At 45.1% G+C, this 15,089-nt stretch overlaps 1 protein-coding gene across 1 annotated transcript in view; it reads left to right on the top strand.

Annotated features, from left to right (window-relative positions):
- ARHGEF4 (Rho guanine nucleotide exchange factor 4) overlaps positions 1-15,089 on the top strand; it is a 184,244-nt gene that overhangs the window by 66,036 nt on the left and 103,119 nt on the right. Inside the window, 1 exon segment of the mRNA XM_054074954.1 lies at positions 5,810-5,939. Within this exon segment, the coding sequence (XP_053930929.1) occupies positions 5,810-5,939 (130 nt within the window).

A 15,089-nucleotide genomic window follows, 5' to 3' on the forward strand; every position in this document is an offset into this window, starting at 1 on the left:
TTGTACCTGGGGCCACCTGCTTCCTACTGAAGCAAACTCCTGCTGTGAAATGCTCAAGAAAACATTGCCACTGGAATTTTAGCTATTGGCTTTCTCCTCTCCACTGGGAGAGATTTTCAGATCAGTGTTATGATTGCTTGTGACAAACTTTGTGGCCCTTGTGACTCACACTGATGGCATCTGTTCTTCTTGGATCCAGAGCTAAGGTCTGTTCCCTTCAGGGAGAGCCGTGAATCTGTATCCAAGAGCCAAATTTAGCCTTCGCAAAAAGAACTTCTGTGGAAAAAGGACTTGAGATAGAGGGATACTCCATGCTGAGTCTGATGATAACATGGAGGAAGCTTCTGAATAAGCTAGAAATGAAGTAGCAGCTGTTCAAATAAAAGCTTTCCTCAGAGTTTTGGTCCGTTAGCTGCATTTTTTCCTCTTCTCTCTGTTGTCCGGGTTGCCTGCTTCTGGTTGATTTTGCATCAAAATGTCAAAGTTTGAGGGGAGCCGAGGCCCCAGTCCTCTGTGTGCTTGAACTCCCGCACACATGTGGGTGGCAAGGGGGGAACGTTCTGCTGACACAGCTCAGCTTGTCCGCTATGGCTTGCCTGGAGTAAACGTGCTGCCTCATATCTGTCTCTGTGTGAGAACCTCCCATGACAGCCGGTGGTCTCCAGGGACACAGAGCCAGGCCAGTTCCAGAAACAGGGTTTCCCCTGAAAAACTGTTCTCCCCTCCTCAAGAAACAGGACTAAAACAATCTGTGCTATTTTGTATTTGTAGGTCTCTTCAATACAAAAGGTCACTAGCAGAAGCTTGGAGGTGTGCTGGGGGTGGTTCTGTGATGGGTTGCCTTCTCTCAGTTCAGTGAGGATGTTTCCCTGGCTCAGCCCTGCTGCTGCCTTGTCGAGTAATGTTCCCGAGGCATGGGCATGTTCAGATTAAAAAAAGCAATTAAAAGTAAATTAATTCTGTTACTTTTCTGCCTTGTTCAGAGTTCTGAGTGCTTCATGCTGGACAGCCATGAAATAAGCCAGGGCAAATGAATCCCTGGCTCAGGGATAAACAGGAGCCATCTAAAAAATACTAAATCAATACTAAATCAATACTAAATCAATACTAAATCAATACTAAAAATATTTCTTACAATTCCTCGACAGTTACGGGTAGCAACGGAAATCTAACCCATGCTGCAGGGTACGTTGGCCAGCACTGTGACCACTAGTGCTTCTGAGAGGAACAAAAAGTTACCTCAACAGCATCCCCTGGAGCCATAAGATCACACAGACTGAACGCTGCCTGTTTTGCTAGTTGATTGCACATTGTGATGGTGCCACAAAAGAGCTTCTCCTTTAAGTATTTCACCCTTATTTTCTGGTGCAAACTCACCTCTAAATTATGATCAGCTGTGTAATGGTTTGCAGCTGCCCCTGTGCTCCTTGAGATAACTTCTAACATCACCTACCTGTGGGGCTTACAGGCACTGGTAGTGTGGGGGTATATTTGCGCTTTGCTGTTTTGGTTGATTTAAGTGTGTTATGTACGTTATTGACAGCTTTTATCTTTGTGAGTGGGTCAAGAGAGCACAATGTTAAGTTTTACTAAGAGGTGTTTTGCAGTTCAAGGGCTCTTTCCTGTATGCCTTCAGGAGAAGTCCCTGGTGACTGGAAGAAGGGTAACATTGTGCCTGATTTTAAAAAGAGTAGTAAAAAAGACCTTGGGAACTACCGACCTGTCAGCTTCACCTCTGTGCCTGGGAAGATCATGGAACAGATCCTCCTAGAAGCTCTGCTAAAGCACATGGAGGAAGGGAGGAGATTAATGGCAGCCAGCACGGCTTCACCAGGGGCAAATCCTGTCTGACCAACTTAGTGGCTTTCTATGATGGGGTAACTGCAGCAGTGGACACAGGTAAATCGACGGATGTGATCTGTCTGGACTGCTGTAAAGCCTTTGAGACAGTCCCCACAGCATCCTTCTCTCTAAATTGGAGAGATATGGATTTGATGAGTGGATGGCAAGGTGGATAAGAAACTGGATGGCTTGTCGTATTCAGAGAGTAGTGGTCAATGACTCAAAGTCCAGATGGAGATCCGTGACACGTGGTGTCCCTCAGAGTCCATACTGGGACCGGTGCTGTTTAATATCTTCATCAGTGACATAGACAGTGAGATCGAGTGCACCCTCAGCAAGTTTGCAGGTGACACCAAGCTGAGTGGTGCAGTTGTCACACCAGAAGGATTGGTTGTCATCCAGAGGGACCTGGACAGTCTGGAGAAGTGGGGCTGTGTGAACCTCATGAGGTTCAACAAGGCCAAGTGCAATGTCCTACACCTGAGTCGGGGCAATCCCCAATTTCAGTACACAGTGGGGATAATGTGATTGAGAGCAGCCCTGCAGAGAAGGACTTGGGGTGCTGGGAGATGAGAAGCTCGACATGAGCCAGCAACGTGCGCTCACAGCCCAGAAACCAACCGTGTCCTGGGCTGCATCCAAAGCAGCGTGGCCAGCAGGGAGGGAGGGGATTCTGCCCCTCTGTTCCTCTCTTGGGAGACCTCATCTGGGGGATTGTGTCCAGTTCTGGAATCCTCAACATAAGAAGGAGATGGAGCTGTTGGAACAGGTCCAGAGGACGGCCACAAAGATGATCAGAGGGCTGGAGCACCTCCCATGCGAGGATAGGCTGAGAGAGTTGGGCTTCTTCAGCCTGGAAAAGAGAACCCTCAGAGGAGATCTTAGAGCAACCTTCCATTACCTGAGGGGGCTCCAGGAAAGCTGCGGAGGAGCTGTTCACGAAGGCTGTGGTGATAGGATGACGGGGAACAGGTATTAACTGGAGAGGGGCAGATTTAGGCTTGATATAAGGAGGAATTTCTTCACCATGAGGGTGGTGAGGCCCTGGCCCAGGTTGCCCAGGGAAGCATATGAGGTGATGTAGTGCTGCAGTATTGTGAAAGCAATCTAATAGGTCAGATAAATAAATCTGACGTTAAATCTGACAAAATCAAAACCAAATCCTTGATTTTTCAAGTGCTGATTTCTGACACTGCTCTTATCATTCAGATCAACATACACGAATGAGTTTAGTAGTAATGAAAAGCTACCCTGAATGCTGGTAGTTGGGATTCAGAGGAAGATGGACAGTCAAGAAACTACCTTTAAATGAAAACAATAACAACTCGAAATACTAATCCTAAACAATTCTATATGCAGCTCTTTTTTCGCTTAGGTCCAGTAAGCTGCTCATCTGCTTTAAATGGGAACAGTCTGTGTAAATCCCTAGAGTTGGACTCAAAGCTTGACCCAGCTGTCCCTTATAATGAAATGCTACCAAGCTGAGCGGCTTCTGATCTTGTACCTTCAAGTGTTAACATTTCACTGGTGGTGGCAGCACCCCCTGTAGAGAAACTCGAAGGGCTGTGGATAAATCTATTTTGTTCTGCTTGGTCATAGGCTTTGGCCTTCACATGGTGATGAGTTTCAGGGTGTAGCCTGAGGTCCTCACGTGTATTTTTAATGCAGTGTTAATTGCAGACAATGCCCCAAACCACTGATACGTGTGATGCTGTAACAGCAATGGGATCTGGTCTGGGGAATTATTTTTTCAAAACTAGTTTTATTGATTTCTCTGAAGTGCCTGTCTGTTCCCATCCTGCTCTTTCCTGCTTTGACAAAAAGTTAAAATCTGGCTGTTAAGCTCTGTGCCTCTCCAGTGCACAGAAGCACAGACAGGGCTTGTATGTGCATATGTTACAGCCCAGTTTCTGCACTGCCAAATTAGAGACATTCCTAAAAGGACCAGCAGGGGACTATACCCAGAGGGGGTATAGTGCAGAAAAAGCTCTCTCCTTTATTTTGAAAGAGAGATGAGAAGCAGTGAAAAATAGATATTTAGCTTGTTGTCCTGAATATGATTGCTGGAAAGCTGATTTTACCCCATCTGAAATAAGAGAAAATTAAGTTTGTGCTGTGTGCTATTTTGGTTATGAGCACTGTAGACACCTCAGATATGCTTCAAGAAGGTAATGAACGCCTTTGGGAGAAGGCATTGAATAGGATAAGTTTCCCCCTGTTGTGCACCTGACAAGGCACAGATGCACAACAGGCATGGATGCCTCTCCCAGGGACTAAACTGCTGTGCCTAAGAGCATAGGAAAATAAAACCCTTCAACCTATATCAGAAAATGTAGACAAGAGCATTTTTACTATACTCTAGTTCCTCGTTTCCGCTCCCCTCCCTTCTAGATTGGAGAAAACCTTGCTCACATGTTACTAACATCTCTGAAAATGCTGCTTCTCTTGGCTTTGGGTTGTACAGGCCTGGATCCCCTGTGAGAGGTATCAAGCGATGCCTGTACCCGAAATTTGCTCTGTTGTCCAGGAGATTAATAAGAATGAAGCCTGCAGTTTTTATTGAAGCAGCCCTAAGGCAGTGTTCTGCTTCCTAGTCTTGACCAGAACAAGAATCATAGAATTACCAGGTTGGAAAAGACCTCGGAGATCATTGAGTCCAACCATTCCTATCTGCCACTAAACCATATCCTTAAGTACCTCATCTACCTGTCTTTCAAATACCTCCAGGGATGGTGACTCCACCACCTGTGCTTCCTATCACCTACGTAAATAACCTAGACTCCTAGACTTTACCTTTGACATTTCCAGAACAGTAGCTCTGTTTCGCTTGATTTCGCTGTCACTGGAAGAGCATGTGCTCATGCAGCCCCACTGGGGCTTTGCTGTGACTTTTCTAGACAAACAGGCACTGTTCAGGTTAATTTGAATGTTGTCCCTCAGGAGATGGTGATTTGTGCCGAAGTATCGGCTGTGGTATCTTTGTTTTAGGAAAGGAAGTCCAGGAAGAATAAAGCAAACCAGGTACAGAGCTGCAGCACAACCAGCTGCTTGGGCAGTGTGGGACTATTCAGTGGGCTTAGTTTGCTGTTTAGTTTTAGAAGGACACTTCTAAATGCTGCCCCATCCCTGGAGGTGTTCCAGGCCAGGTTGGGTGGCCCCTGGGCAGCCTGAGCCAGTGGGAGGTGTCCCTGCCCATGGCAGAGAGGTTGGAACTGGACGATCTCTAAGGTTCCTTCCAACCCAAACCATTCTATGGCTCTATGATTCTATAGTTCCATGATCCTATGATATGTTTCCCCCCTAAACCACCAAAAGTTATTAATTCAGTGATATCTGGCAATGGTATAGAGCTTTCAAAGTTTCATGAAGTTCTGTGAGTTTTCTAAAATCAATCAGCCAGGTAGAGGAGAGAGCAGGAGATCCTCTTTGTACCTTCAACTGAAGAGAAGAATGTTGTCATTAGTGTCCTATGTGGTTGGGGACAATAAATCTCTGAAGGGAAAAGCTTTACTTACGTGTTAAATATCAGAACAGGAACTGTTGGTCCTCAAGTTGTAGGAAACAGTTCTGTAGCTGGAGAGATGACTTTTTGGAGCTGTACGCTGCCCCCTCCCACTAGATATACTTCAGAGGGAGGAGTGAAGCTTTCTGTGACGTGTGGTAGCGTGTGAAGGACGCTGGTTACCCATTCTCCTGTTCTTATTACATTGCAGTTTTCCTTGCCTTCTGACTGTTTTCTAACCTTTCTAGCTGTAATCATCCACCTGTGTCTACTAATACATATAATAATAATAATAATAATAATAATAATAATAATAATAATAATAATAATATGTGTCTACATACTGACTTATGTGAGCAGGCATCAGGGGTGGAAAGAGGAGCTCCATGTTGAATGCCATAAGTTATCCTACAGGGCAGCTAAGTTTAATGTTTGTTGCCTTTGTTTTCCCCTCTCTTGTTGCAGGCTGGAAGAAGTCCATCCATCGTGTCTGCTGTTGCCTTTGACATCCTACCGCTGAAACTTCATCCCTTTTCCCAGAGCACTCCAACAGGCTTAGACTGCGTGGGCTGGAAACGCCGCGTCTCCTCTCCTGGTGTGTACACTAGTCATAAATGGATGTGAATTATGAGAGAATTAAGCTCTGGTTTATGAGTATGGAAACTATGTGCTAGGCATCCTAACATATTTATGCTGAATGCTGCATCAGTGTCTGAGCAGAAGTCTGCTTTAGAGCTAATTCTTTCTTGTGTTTTTTTTTTTTTGTATTCTGGTTTGGTTTATCCCTCAGCAAATAACCAGGGTGCTGCTCAAAGGCAGTGGTCAGCTTTTTGTGAGGAAAATATCATTTACACAATGATAGTGTCCTCAATGTAGAAACATTGTGTTGTCTCACGAGAATTCTGTCTCAGCTAGGATGATGTCCTATATATCACACTCTTGAATTAGGTTTCTGCAGTCAAAACAGACTCTCTGCCTTCTGTTTGCTGGCGAGCACTAAGGTGGGTATGATGACGTTCCTTTCAAGCTGCTAATTAGGCACTAAAGCAACGAAATGAGCCTGTAGAGGTAGAAGTTTTCTGTACTTTATATAAATCATCTTAAAGAACAAATATGCTGTATTTTCATGAGAAATGTGGATGAAGTATCATGTCTACTTCATTCTGATGACTGACATTTTATCGGAATTAAAATGTGAGTCGCATAGATTATTAAACAGTGAGATGTATCTTTGCCAGGTTTTAAATTCTGCATCTGACAACGTCTGCCCAAACACTGCAGATATCTCTATGATAGCGCTTTGGGGTGGGATACGAAAAGCAGACTGCAGAGGAGTTCTTTGCAGTTAGGAGTCAAGCCAGGAAAAGACAACCGCTGTTGGGTGCCAAGCTGCCATTTCTGCCTCAGAAATTCTCTTTGTACCGTAGGTTAAACACTACTGGAACTACCTAATTAAAGGACCTTAACATTGTGCTCTTTACATCAGACTTAAATGGTCACAGTACTTTGTCAAGCAAAACTGGTTTGCTTTCTGACACTCATGCACAGTCATGAGGTTTTATCTGGAAATAAGAAAACAAACTATGTATTATCATGGTGTCAAGAGCCCTGCCTCTGCTCTCTCAGCATTGAGGGCTTTGATCACTTGCTGTCACGAGCATCTGGTGTTGCCCCAATAGTTAGGACCAGCTCCCTGGCTGAATTATGAAAGCTGCAGCTTTAGCCCTTGAAAATCCCAGATGGAAACCCATCATTGTCAAGTTGTCTGTGCATCTCTGGTATTAGCTGTAATCCCTAAGTGTCACTGTCATAGAAGTAAATTCTGAGTCACAGCTGATAAAAATTTCATGCTTGTTCCCAACTGGGACCTGAGGGAGTTATAAAGAAAAATAAAAAAAATTCATTTTGGAGGGTGAATAGGGGCAGTAAAAGTTGATTTCCCAGTTGGTAGCGCTGTAGGTGTTTATAAGCGATCTAGAAATGGGGTATGAAACTCAAATCATCTACAATTTATTCTTAGTGTAGATACAAGTGAATTTCATACTACGACCTGAGCCGAGACCTCAAGACCTTCTGTGTAAATAGAGCAAAACAAATGAAATGCAGCAGAACCCTTTTTCCACCACCACAAACATGCCGGTGGAGAAGAACACTGACAAGCACAGGAAATGCTGTAACGCTTCTACCACAGCCATCTCTGTTAGCTGCTGCTTGTGGGCTTCATGTGAAGCATTTTGAGGGTGGTGTGTGCGTGCATGTGTCGTTCTTGTGGTAGGATGTGGCTGGGAGGAAAACTGCAAATTACTGTAGCCATACTCAAATTGTCGGATCAGTTTTAGGATTGGGAACGTCCTTGAGGTGGCAGTGGAATTCCCTCTTTGACTCTTGCATGCCTTTGTCACAATACCTTTTGCTTTGGACAGAGCTGTAGGTCATTTGAAGGAAATATAAATGATAAATCCATTCAATCTAATTTTAAGGTTCCTAACTCTAAAGCTGTGACTACTTGCATTAATGATCCTAGCATATGTTTTAGTCATAAAAGGCACCAGATACGAAATTACTGCACAATATGCAGTGGTACTACATACTTCCATATTGAAAACATGGATAGAATTCTCACTCCCAAAGGCTGCAGCTGGTCACCATGTGCAGGGAATACTGGGGGGGGATGGGGTATTTTAGAGCCCTCTCTAGCTCATCATGCATGAAAAGACTGTTGTCATGATCGCAGCCCAAAAGGTGCCATGCGTGGCTAGGAGTTTTCTGTCATAGAATCATAGAATCACCAGGTTGGAAAGGACCCATTGGATCATCGAGTCCAACCATTCCTAACACTCCCTAAACCATGTCCCTAAGCACTTCATCCAACCGTTCCTTAAACACCTCCAGGGAAGGGGACTCAACCCCCTCCCTGGGCAACTGTTCCAGTGCCCGATGACTCTTACTGTGAAGAATTTTTCTCTGATATCCAACCTGAACCCCCCCTGGCGGAGCTTGAGGCCATTCCCCCTTGTCCTGCCCTCTGTCACTTGGGAGAAGAGCCCAGCTCCCTCCTCTCCACAACCTCCTTTCAGGTAATTGTAGAGAGTAATAAGGTCTCCCCTCAGTCTCCTCTTCTCCAGGCTAAACACCCCCAGCTCTCTCAGCTGCTCCTCATAAGACTTGTTCTCCAGCCCCCTCACCAGCTTTGTTGCTCTTCTCTGGACACGCTCCAGAGCCTCAACATCCTTCTTGTGGTGAGGGGCCCAGAACTGAACACAGTACTCGAGGTGCGGTCTCCCCAGTGCCGAGTACAGAGGGAGAATAACCTCCCTGGACCTGCTGGTCACACCGTTTCTGATCCAAGCCAAGATGCCATTGGCCTTCTTGGCCACCTGGGCACACTGCTGGCTCACGTTCAGTTGGCTGTCAACCATTACCCCCAGGTCCTTCTCCTCTGTACAGCTCTGCAGCCACTCTTCCCCGAGTCCGTAGCACTGTATAGGGTTGTTGTGCCCCAAGTGCAGGACCCGGCATTTGGCCTTGTTAAACCTCATCCCATTGGTCTCGGCCCAGCAGTCCAGCCTGTTCAGATCCCTTTGCAGAGCCTCCCTACCCTCCAGCAGATCCACACTACCACCCAGCTTAGTGTCATCTGCAACCTACCCGTTGCACCTACCCGTTACCTGAGGACGAGAGCTTAGCTGGGCACAAACACCTTATTTTAAGTGAGGCTGCCTGGTCCCAACTGGAACATACATCAAGTGCTGGAAGAGCTTAGTTTTTAAATGCTGTGTCTGCTGTGTGTGTTTGAGTCCTCTCACCAGTCACTGGCACTGGAGCACTGAGACATTGTTCTCTCTGCCTTTATGCCGTGCTGGGATAAATGAGGCAGACTCAAACCTGTCGTTTGGATCTCCCAGCAGTTGGGATCAGGCACACTGTGGTGCTCTTGGTCTCTGATCGAGTTTTGCAGACTGTCACCTCTTCTGTCCAGATCACCCAATTGAGAAAACTATTTGGAACCAGTAGATGGCTCTAACATCTGCAAAATAAAGAGCGGCTGAGGTGGTGTTAACCTCTATATTCAGCGAACATCAATAAGTCTCGAGCCTCCTCCAGAGAATTATAGAAGTTGCACACCCCCATCAACGTGTGTGTGCACGCACACGAGCTCCTCTCGGGTTAACTTTCTTCTTCAAACATTGGGAATGTTTGGAAGGAACTTCTTGGCTGCACCACACCCTCTGGCAGGTGGTGTTGGTGAATATTAAGTGTCTCTCCCCTTTAATTGTCTAGTTATACTCATGTCTTCATTTGTACCTTGGAGTATGTATCTCTTCCACACTGCCTGATTTACTCCAAGGTTTGAGCAGGCTGAGGCAAAGTGAAAGACCAGCGTAGGAAACAAGCCACTTCCTAAGGTAGATATGGAAATGCTTTTCTGATTTTTGGCAGCCTCTGAAGATATTGAGGGGCAATTTGGTTCAGGAATCATCCCAGGAAAAGGATGAGAGAGAAGGGCTCAGACCATACAGAAGACAGCAGTGGTAGGATAACAAGGCTTTGGATTAAAGCAGAGAATCAGCCTGTTTGTCTTTAGGCTATTTTACCTATCTTCTCCCTGCTTCTCTCTCTCCTGAGTCTCTCCTGAGTCTGATATACCTTTATTTGTAAATTGAAGACATTGCCTAAAATTGTGGATGTCTCTGGGAAGCTGTTTGAAGGACAGTGGATACAGCTGTGAGAACGCAGCTATGACTGGGCTGACGCCAGGAGATGAGCAGTTCTGGGTATGGGGGCTGCTAGCCCACAGGACTGGGGCAGAGGGAACTACTAGCCCAAGTGATAGGTGATAGGATGAGAGGGAACGGCCTCAAGCTGCCCCACGGGAGGTTCAGATTGGACATTGGGAAAAACTTCTTCATGAAAAGGGTCCTGACTCAAGCACTGGAATGTCTGCCCAGGGAGGTGATGGAGTCACCATCCCTGGGGGGACTTAAAAGATGGGCAGATGAAGTGCTTAAGGATATGATTTAGTAGTGGACAGGTAAGGTTGGACTCGATGATCTCAAAGGTCTTATTCAGCCTAGGGATTCTGTGGGTCTGTGATTCTGGGGAGATGTTGCCATCTCTGAGATTTTCCATAGGGACTTCTCAGCAGAAGACAATTGCAAGGTGTATTCCCCATGCTACGTCTTGGAGAATCTGTGAAAATTTTAGGTAGGGCAACACATATGAACATAAACCACAGGGATATGATAAACCCTGGAACTCCTGCACATAGAGGGAGATACTTGTAACTAGTTTATTACAACATCTTGTAGCTGTGCTATAATAGATCTTAAAACTCTGCTATTTAAAATATTTATTTAAAGGCAGACTGAATATTTCAGCATTTTCCCCTGTGTCTTGTCAGCTTTAAACAGCCTGAGATCTTTCGGTTTCCTGCTATCAGGTATCTGCAATAAATGCCCCGGAGTTCCACCAGTGCTGGTGTTGGTTATGCCAACCAAAGAGGCGTGAATTCATTCTGACTGATGATGAACACGCTGGTGGCCTTGGAAATCTTGCATAAGCAATAAGAATAGGCCAGCCAAGTTCTCAGAGGATGAATCTTTTGTGGCTAGTCTGGAAAACAGCGACCACGTAGTGACTTTGGGTTAACCTCTGGCCTCACTGGTGTAGCGGAAAGTATTTCTGAGAGGCAAAGGGACTGTTTGTTTACTCAGTGTCATGTGGCCAACTTTTATCTTCCTTTCCCAGCTATAGATGGGCTGTTAAGCTCACACTTGGCAACATTTAATGTGAAAATGTTTGACAGCCACTGGAGAAATCTATTCAAGAGGGAAAACATTAGTTTAATAACAAGACTTCACTATGTCTTATACATATTTAGCAGTTCTGTAGTTCAGCAAAATAACAAACCGAGCTATTTATTTCATTTTTGTCATTTTAGTTCCTGATACGACATAGAAAAAAGTGGTTATGCAAGTCCTCGCAAGTTTATCGTTGTAGCTGTAGCATGAAATGTCCATTCCATCCTCATTTACCCATGGAAGTACTGTTGAATTTAAATGGCTAAAGCATAATCCCATTGCCTTCTGTATTTTGCACTCTGTTGTTGAATCACAGAAAGATTAGACCCACTATGTGAATCTTGGTTGTGTTTAACAACAGCCACAAATATTTGCGCTCTGTGAGGCCTCTAATAACATGTGCTCGCTCAAAGATTTTCAGCCAATGTTAAAAGCTGAGCCAAGTGACGGCTGAGTTCCTGAAAATTAGCTGGCTGAGTGGCATTGCATGCATTAACTACTGAGGTGGAAGGTTTAGCATAATGAAAACTGGCATAATAAAAACTTTCCATGGGGCAAAGAGTTAAAAAGATCCTAGCAAATCCTGAATGATTCTGGCAATGGCTATTCAAAGCTATGAGACTACAGGAGAACCCAAGAGAGACTAAAAAATCCAGCAGATCTTTCAGATCAGATTGCTCAAGGCTCGGGCTAACTTGACAGCCTCCGTACGGCTGTGCAGCGACATCCTTAATCTGTAATTTGAGTCAGTTCCTGCTACAGCAACTTTAGCTAAATTGTCTCTCTAGTGTCACAGAAGAAAATTTCTGTGTAGATTTAGCAACAAAATAATCTGTAGTTGGGTGGAAGCCCTCTGTAATGGGTCGTAGTTTTGAACTCTGCTTCCCACAACCTGGCATTGTAGTATTTTTCCTCTCTTTCCATTTTGTTAGGAAATGCTTGTCTAGTATCTACATATTCCTACCTCCACAGCACCTTCAGCTCAGGCTACAGCACTGTTGTCTCTGGCAACAAATAAACATCTTTTGGCATTTGCCAAGAGCAATCGGTCCAGAGAGTGGGAGGGAGGGTTAGCAGAGGAACAGATGGAGTGAACTAAGCAGGTCGAGGGCAGAGATATCCCAGGCAAGGGCAGTTGCTACAGAGCCTCTGTAAATACTGCCTGGTTTAGTAGTTCACTCAAGGAGATAGATTGGTACACAAGGTTTGCTCACTTCTCATCTACCAAGCGTGGATTTCGAGAAGCGGGAGGAGGATAATAGGGACTGAACTGTGATCTCTCCTTAGCCCCTTTCGTGTCTGAACTGCTGCACTGCCCCTTCCCCTTCTCACTGCCCTGGGCTCGGCATCCACAGCACAGCTGCATTCATCTTTGTTGTTAACACTTGCCTTCTCCCCCGTTATTATGATCAAAGAGAGTTTCTCTCAATTTACACTTTAATGCAGGCAGTTCTGGGAGGCCCTGGAAGGACCAGATCAATGCAGAAGAGTGGTTCTACTGCAATCAAATTGAGAACACATTTCCATTTCTGTATTGGGAGGCATCAGAGGAAAATATTTTGGTCTAAGTAGCTACATTCAGAAGATAATTGAAGGAATATTTTTGTTACGGGTCACTTAGAATTGTTATTTTTGCTACTACTGCAGAGGGTGAAGCACTCTGTACTGCTGAAGAGAGAGCTCTTCTTATAAAGAGGGACTGAAATATTTAAGGACTCAAAAGGTGGTTCAGCATTGTTAGATGTTTTGTAGTAACCTGTGGTGAAGGAGGGCAAAGGTTTTCCCTGTTAGGAAGTATTCAGTAAAACAGAAGCCTTACTGAAATAAAATAACCCTGCTATTGCACAGGTAGTGAGGCAAAGGCCAAGGGGTCTCTCTGTCAGAGCAGGCTGTGATGACAATATAATAATGTGCCTTTATTTACTTTGGACAGAATTACCTTACATGGAAATAGTAAATTTTAAAGCCTTTTCAGTTCTTGTGTGAAATTAGCCTCCTGGTTTGGGTGCCCATGAGCACGTTTGCTTTGTACGTGGCAGGAGCAGTTTTAGATTTCCAAGCGTGTCCCTTTGCGTCCCACCTGTGCTACTGGAGCTGAGCTTCTTGTTCACTTCCGTCCAAACCCTTAGTTGGACTCTCACCTGGCTGACTTTGAGCTGACCTGGATAATCTCACACTGAAGCACTTTAGTTCTGGTCTTACATGTATTCTGGTAAGTAGCATAGAAGTTTTATGATGTTTTCTGCTGCACGTGGTACAAACCATGTGGCTACTCTTAAATGATTTTAATAGTGTAACAAATCTGCTGGTGTAAGACAGTGTTTCAGCAGAGTGTCCGTCTGGAAATGTCCTTTATCAAACAACCTCTATGGTGTCTCAAAGCTGTTAAACAGCACAGGGATTTCTGCGTTCTTGGGAAAGTAGTGTTATTTCACAATTCATTTTATAGGAACACACTGCATCGCACGCTAGGTAATGAGAATATAAACCCTTCTAATTAAAAAGCAGTTATTGATGCTGTTTCACTTGGGACTGAGGTCTCTTACAAAGATCACGCTCTGAAATAGAGCCCATCCCAGGTCTACAGTCTGGGAGAGGATGCTAGGTGATTTTTCCAAGCTCCCAGCCTCCCCAAATCTCAGTCTGTGGTTTTCTGGCTTTCATTTTATTTTTAATTCTTTTTCTGAGGACTTAGAAAAATAGTTTTTTTTAATAGCAGCAGCTGCAGCCAGTTCTAAGCATGATTAGTTTATACGTTAAGTCCTTTCTGAGTTCTCAGGGGAAGCAGATAACGCAAGGTCTCTCTCACTTGGGCGTTTTTAAAATGTGTGAAATTCTACTATTCCCATTTATTTATTTTTAAGCTGACAGTTCTGCTAAATTAGGAGGAAATATATCTGTTCCACCCTTGGTTTTTTCATGCCTTGAAGTGGGCTTTGATAAAAATCAGCTGCTAGAGGCTGCAGCTGAGAGCAGTCGAGCTGCCACAGAGGGAGCCTCCTTAGTGGACCCCTATGATGTCAGGATGCATCAAGACAAGCAGAGAGGAGGATAGGAATCTAGCTCAGTACTCAGGCAGCACCGCCAGGTACCACTGCCCTGGGAGCAGCTACCGAGGGCTTTGCCCGTTTCCTCCCTCAGCAGAGCAGAGCCCACTGGCTCTCCCTCTTACCTGCCTGCATGAGGACCCAGCAGTGCCCCAGTGAGTCCAGTGGGGCACACAGTGGAGAAAACTGCAGTAGCAGTGGAAGCTCCGGGCTCTCGCCGGGTTCGGATTCCGACAGCAGCGGGGTGGTGTGTGGTGGTGGTGGTGGGATGAGAGGCGTCCTGTCCCGATACTGGAGCTTGGAGAGTCTTCACTCTGCCACAGGTAAGGGACTTTATGTATTTAATTTTTAAGCCGCCCTATGATATTGCACTGACCTTGAGAAACCCATCAAACCTTCTGGAAAAAGTATATCATTGAGAAATGCAGCCTCTTAGTCGTGGGGAAAAAAAAAAAGCAAAAAATTTCACTGTTTGCTATTTGTCCCACCCGCAGACATACAGCTGAACCAATATAACACAGACCCTCAGTGTGCTTCTTGAGGCAAGAAATAGGTTGTTAATGGCTTTGGAAACCGTGCTTAGGCTTCTACCTGACAAAAGCTGTCCTTTCCTTTTACAACAGCATTTCATATTTCAGCTTGATTATGTAGAGTCCAACCTCAGAGCTGACATTTCCCTGTGTAAATGCCAGTGTAGAGCGTTGCTGCCCTCAGAAAATGTCCAAGCAAGGTGCTGTGCAGCAGAAGAGGTCTACGAGGGTTTGCACTGCTGTGTACTGAAAGAGGAAAAGGCAGTTCCCTCAGCCAGCTGCTCAAGTTCGGTCTCTACTTTCCTGTCCTTGGTTGAATTCCTTTGGGCACCAAAGGTTTTTGGAGGCATGTTTGTATAGCCTGGAT

Source organism: Cuculus canorus, chromosome 9 (genome assembly GCF_017976375.1).
Source record: "Cuculus canorus isolate bCucCan1 chromosome 9, bCucCan1.pri, whole genome shotgun sequence".
Taxonomy (NCBI): domain Eukaryota; kingdom Metazoa; phylum Chordata; class Aves; order Cuculiformes; family Cuculidae; genus Cuculus; species Cuculus canorus.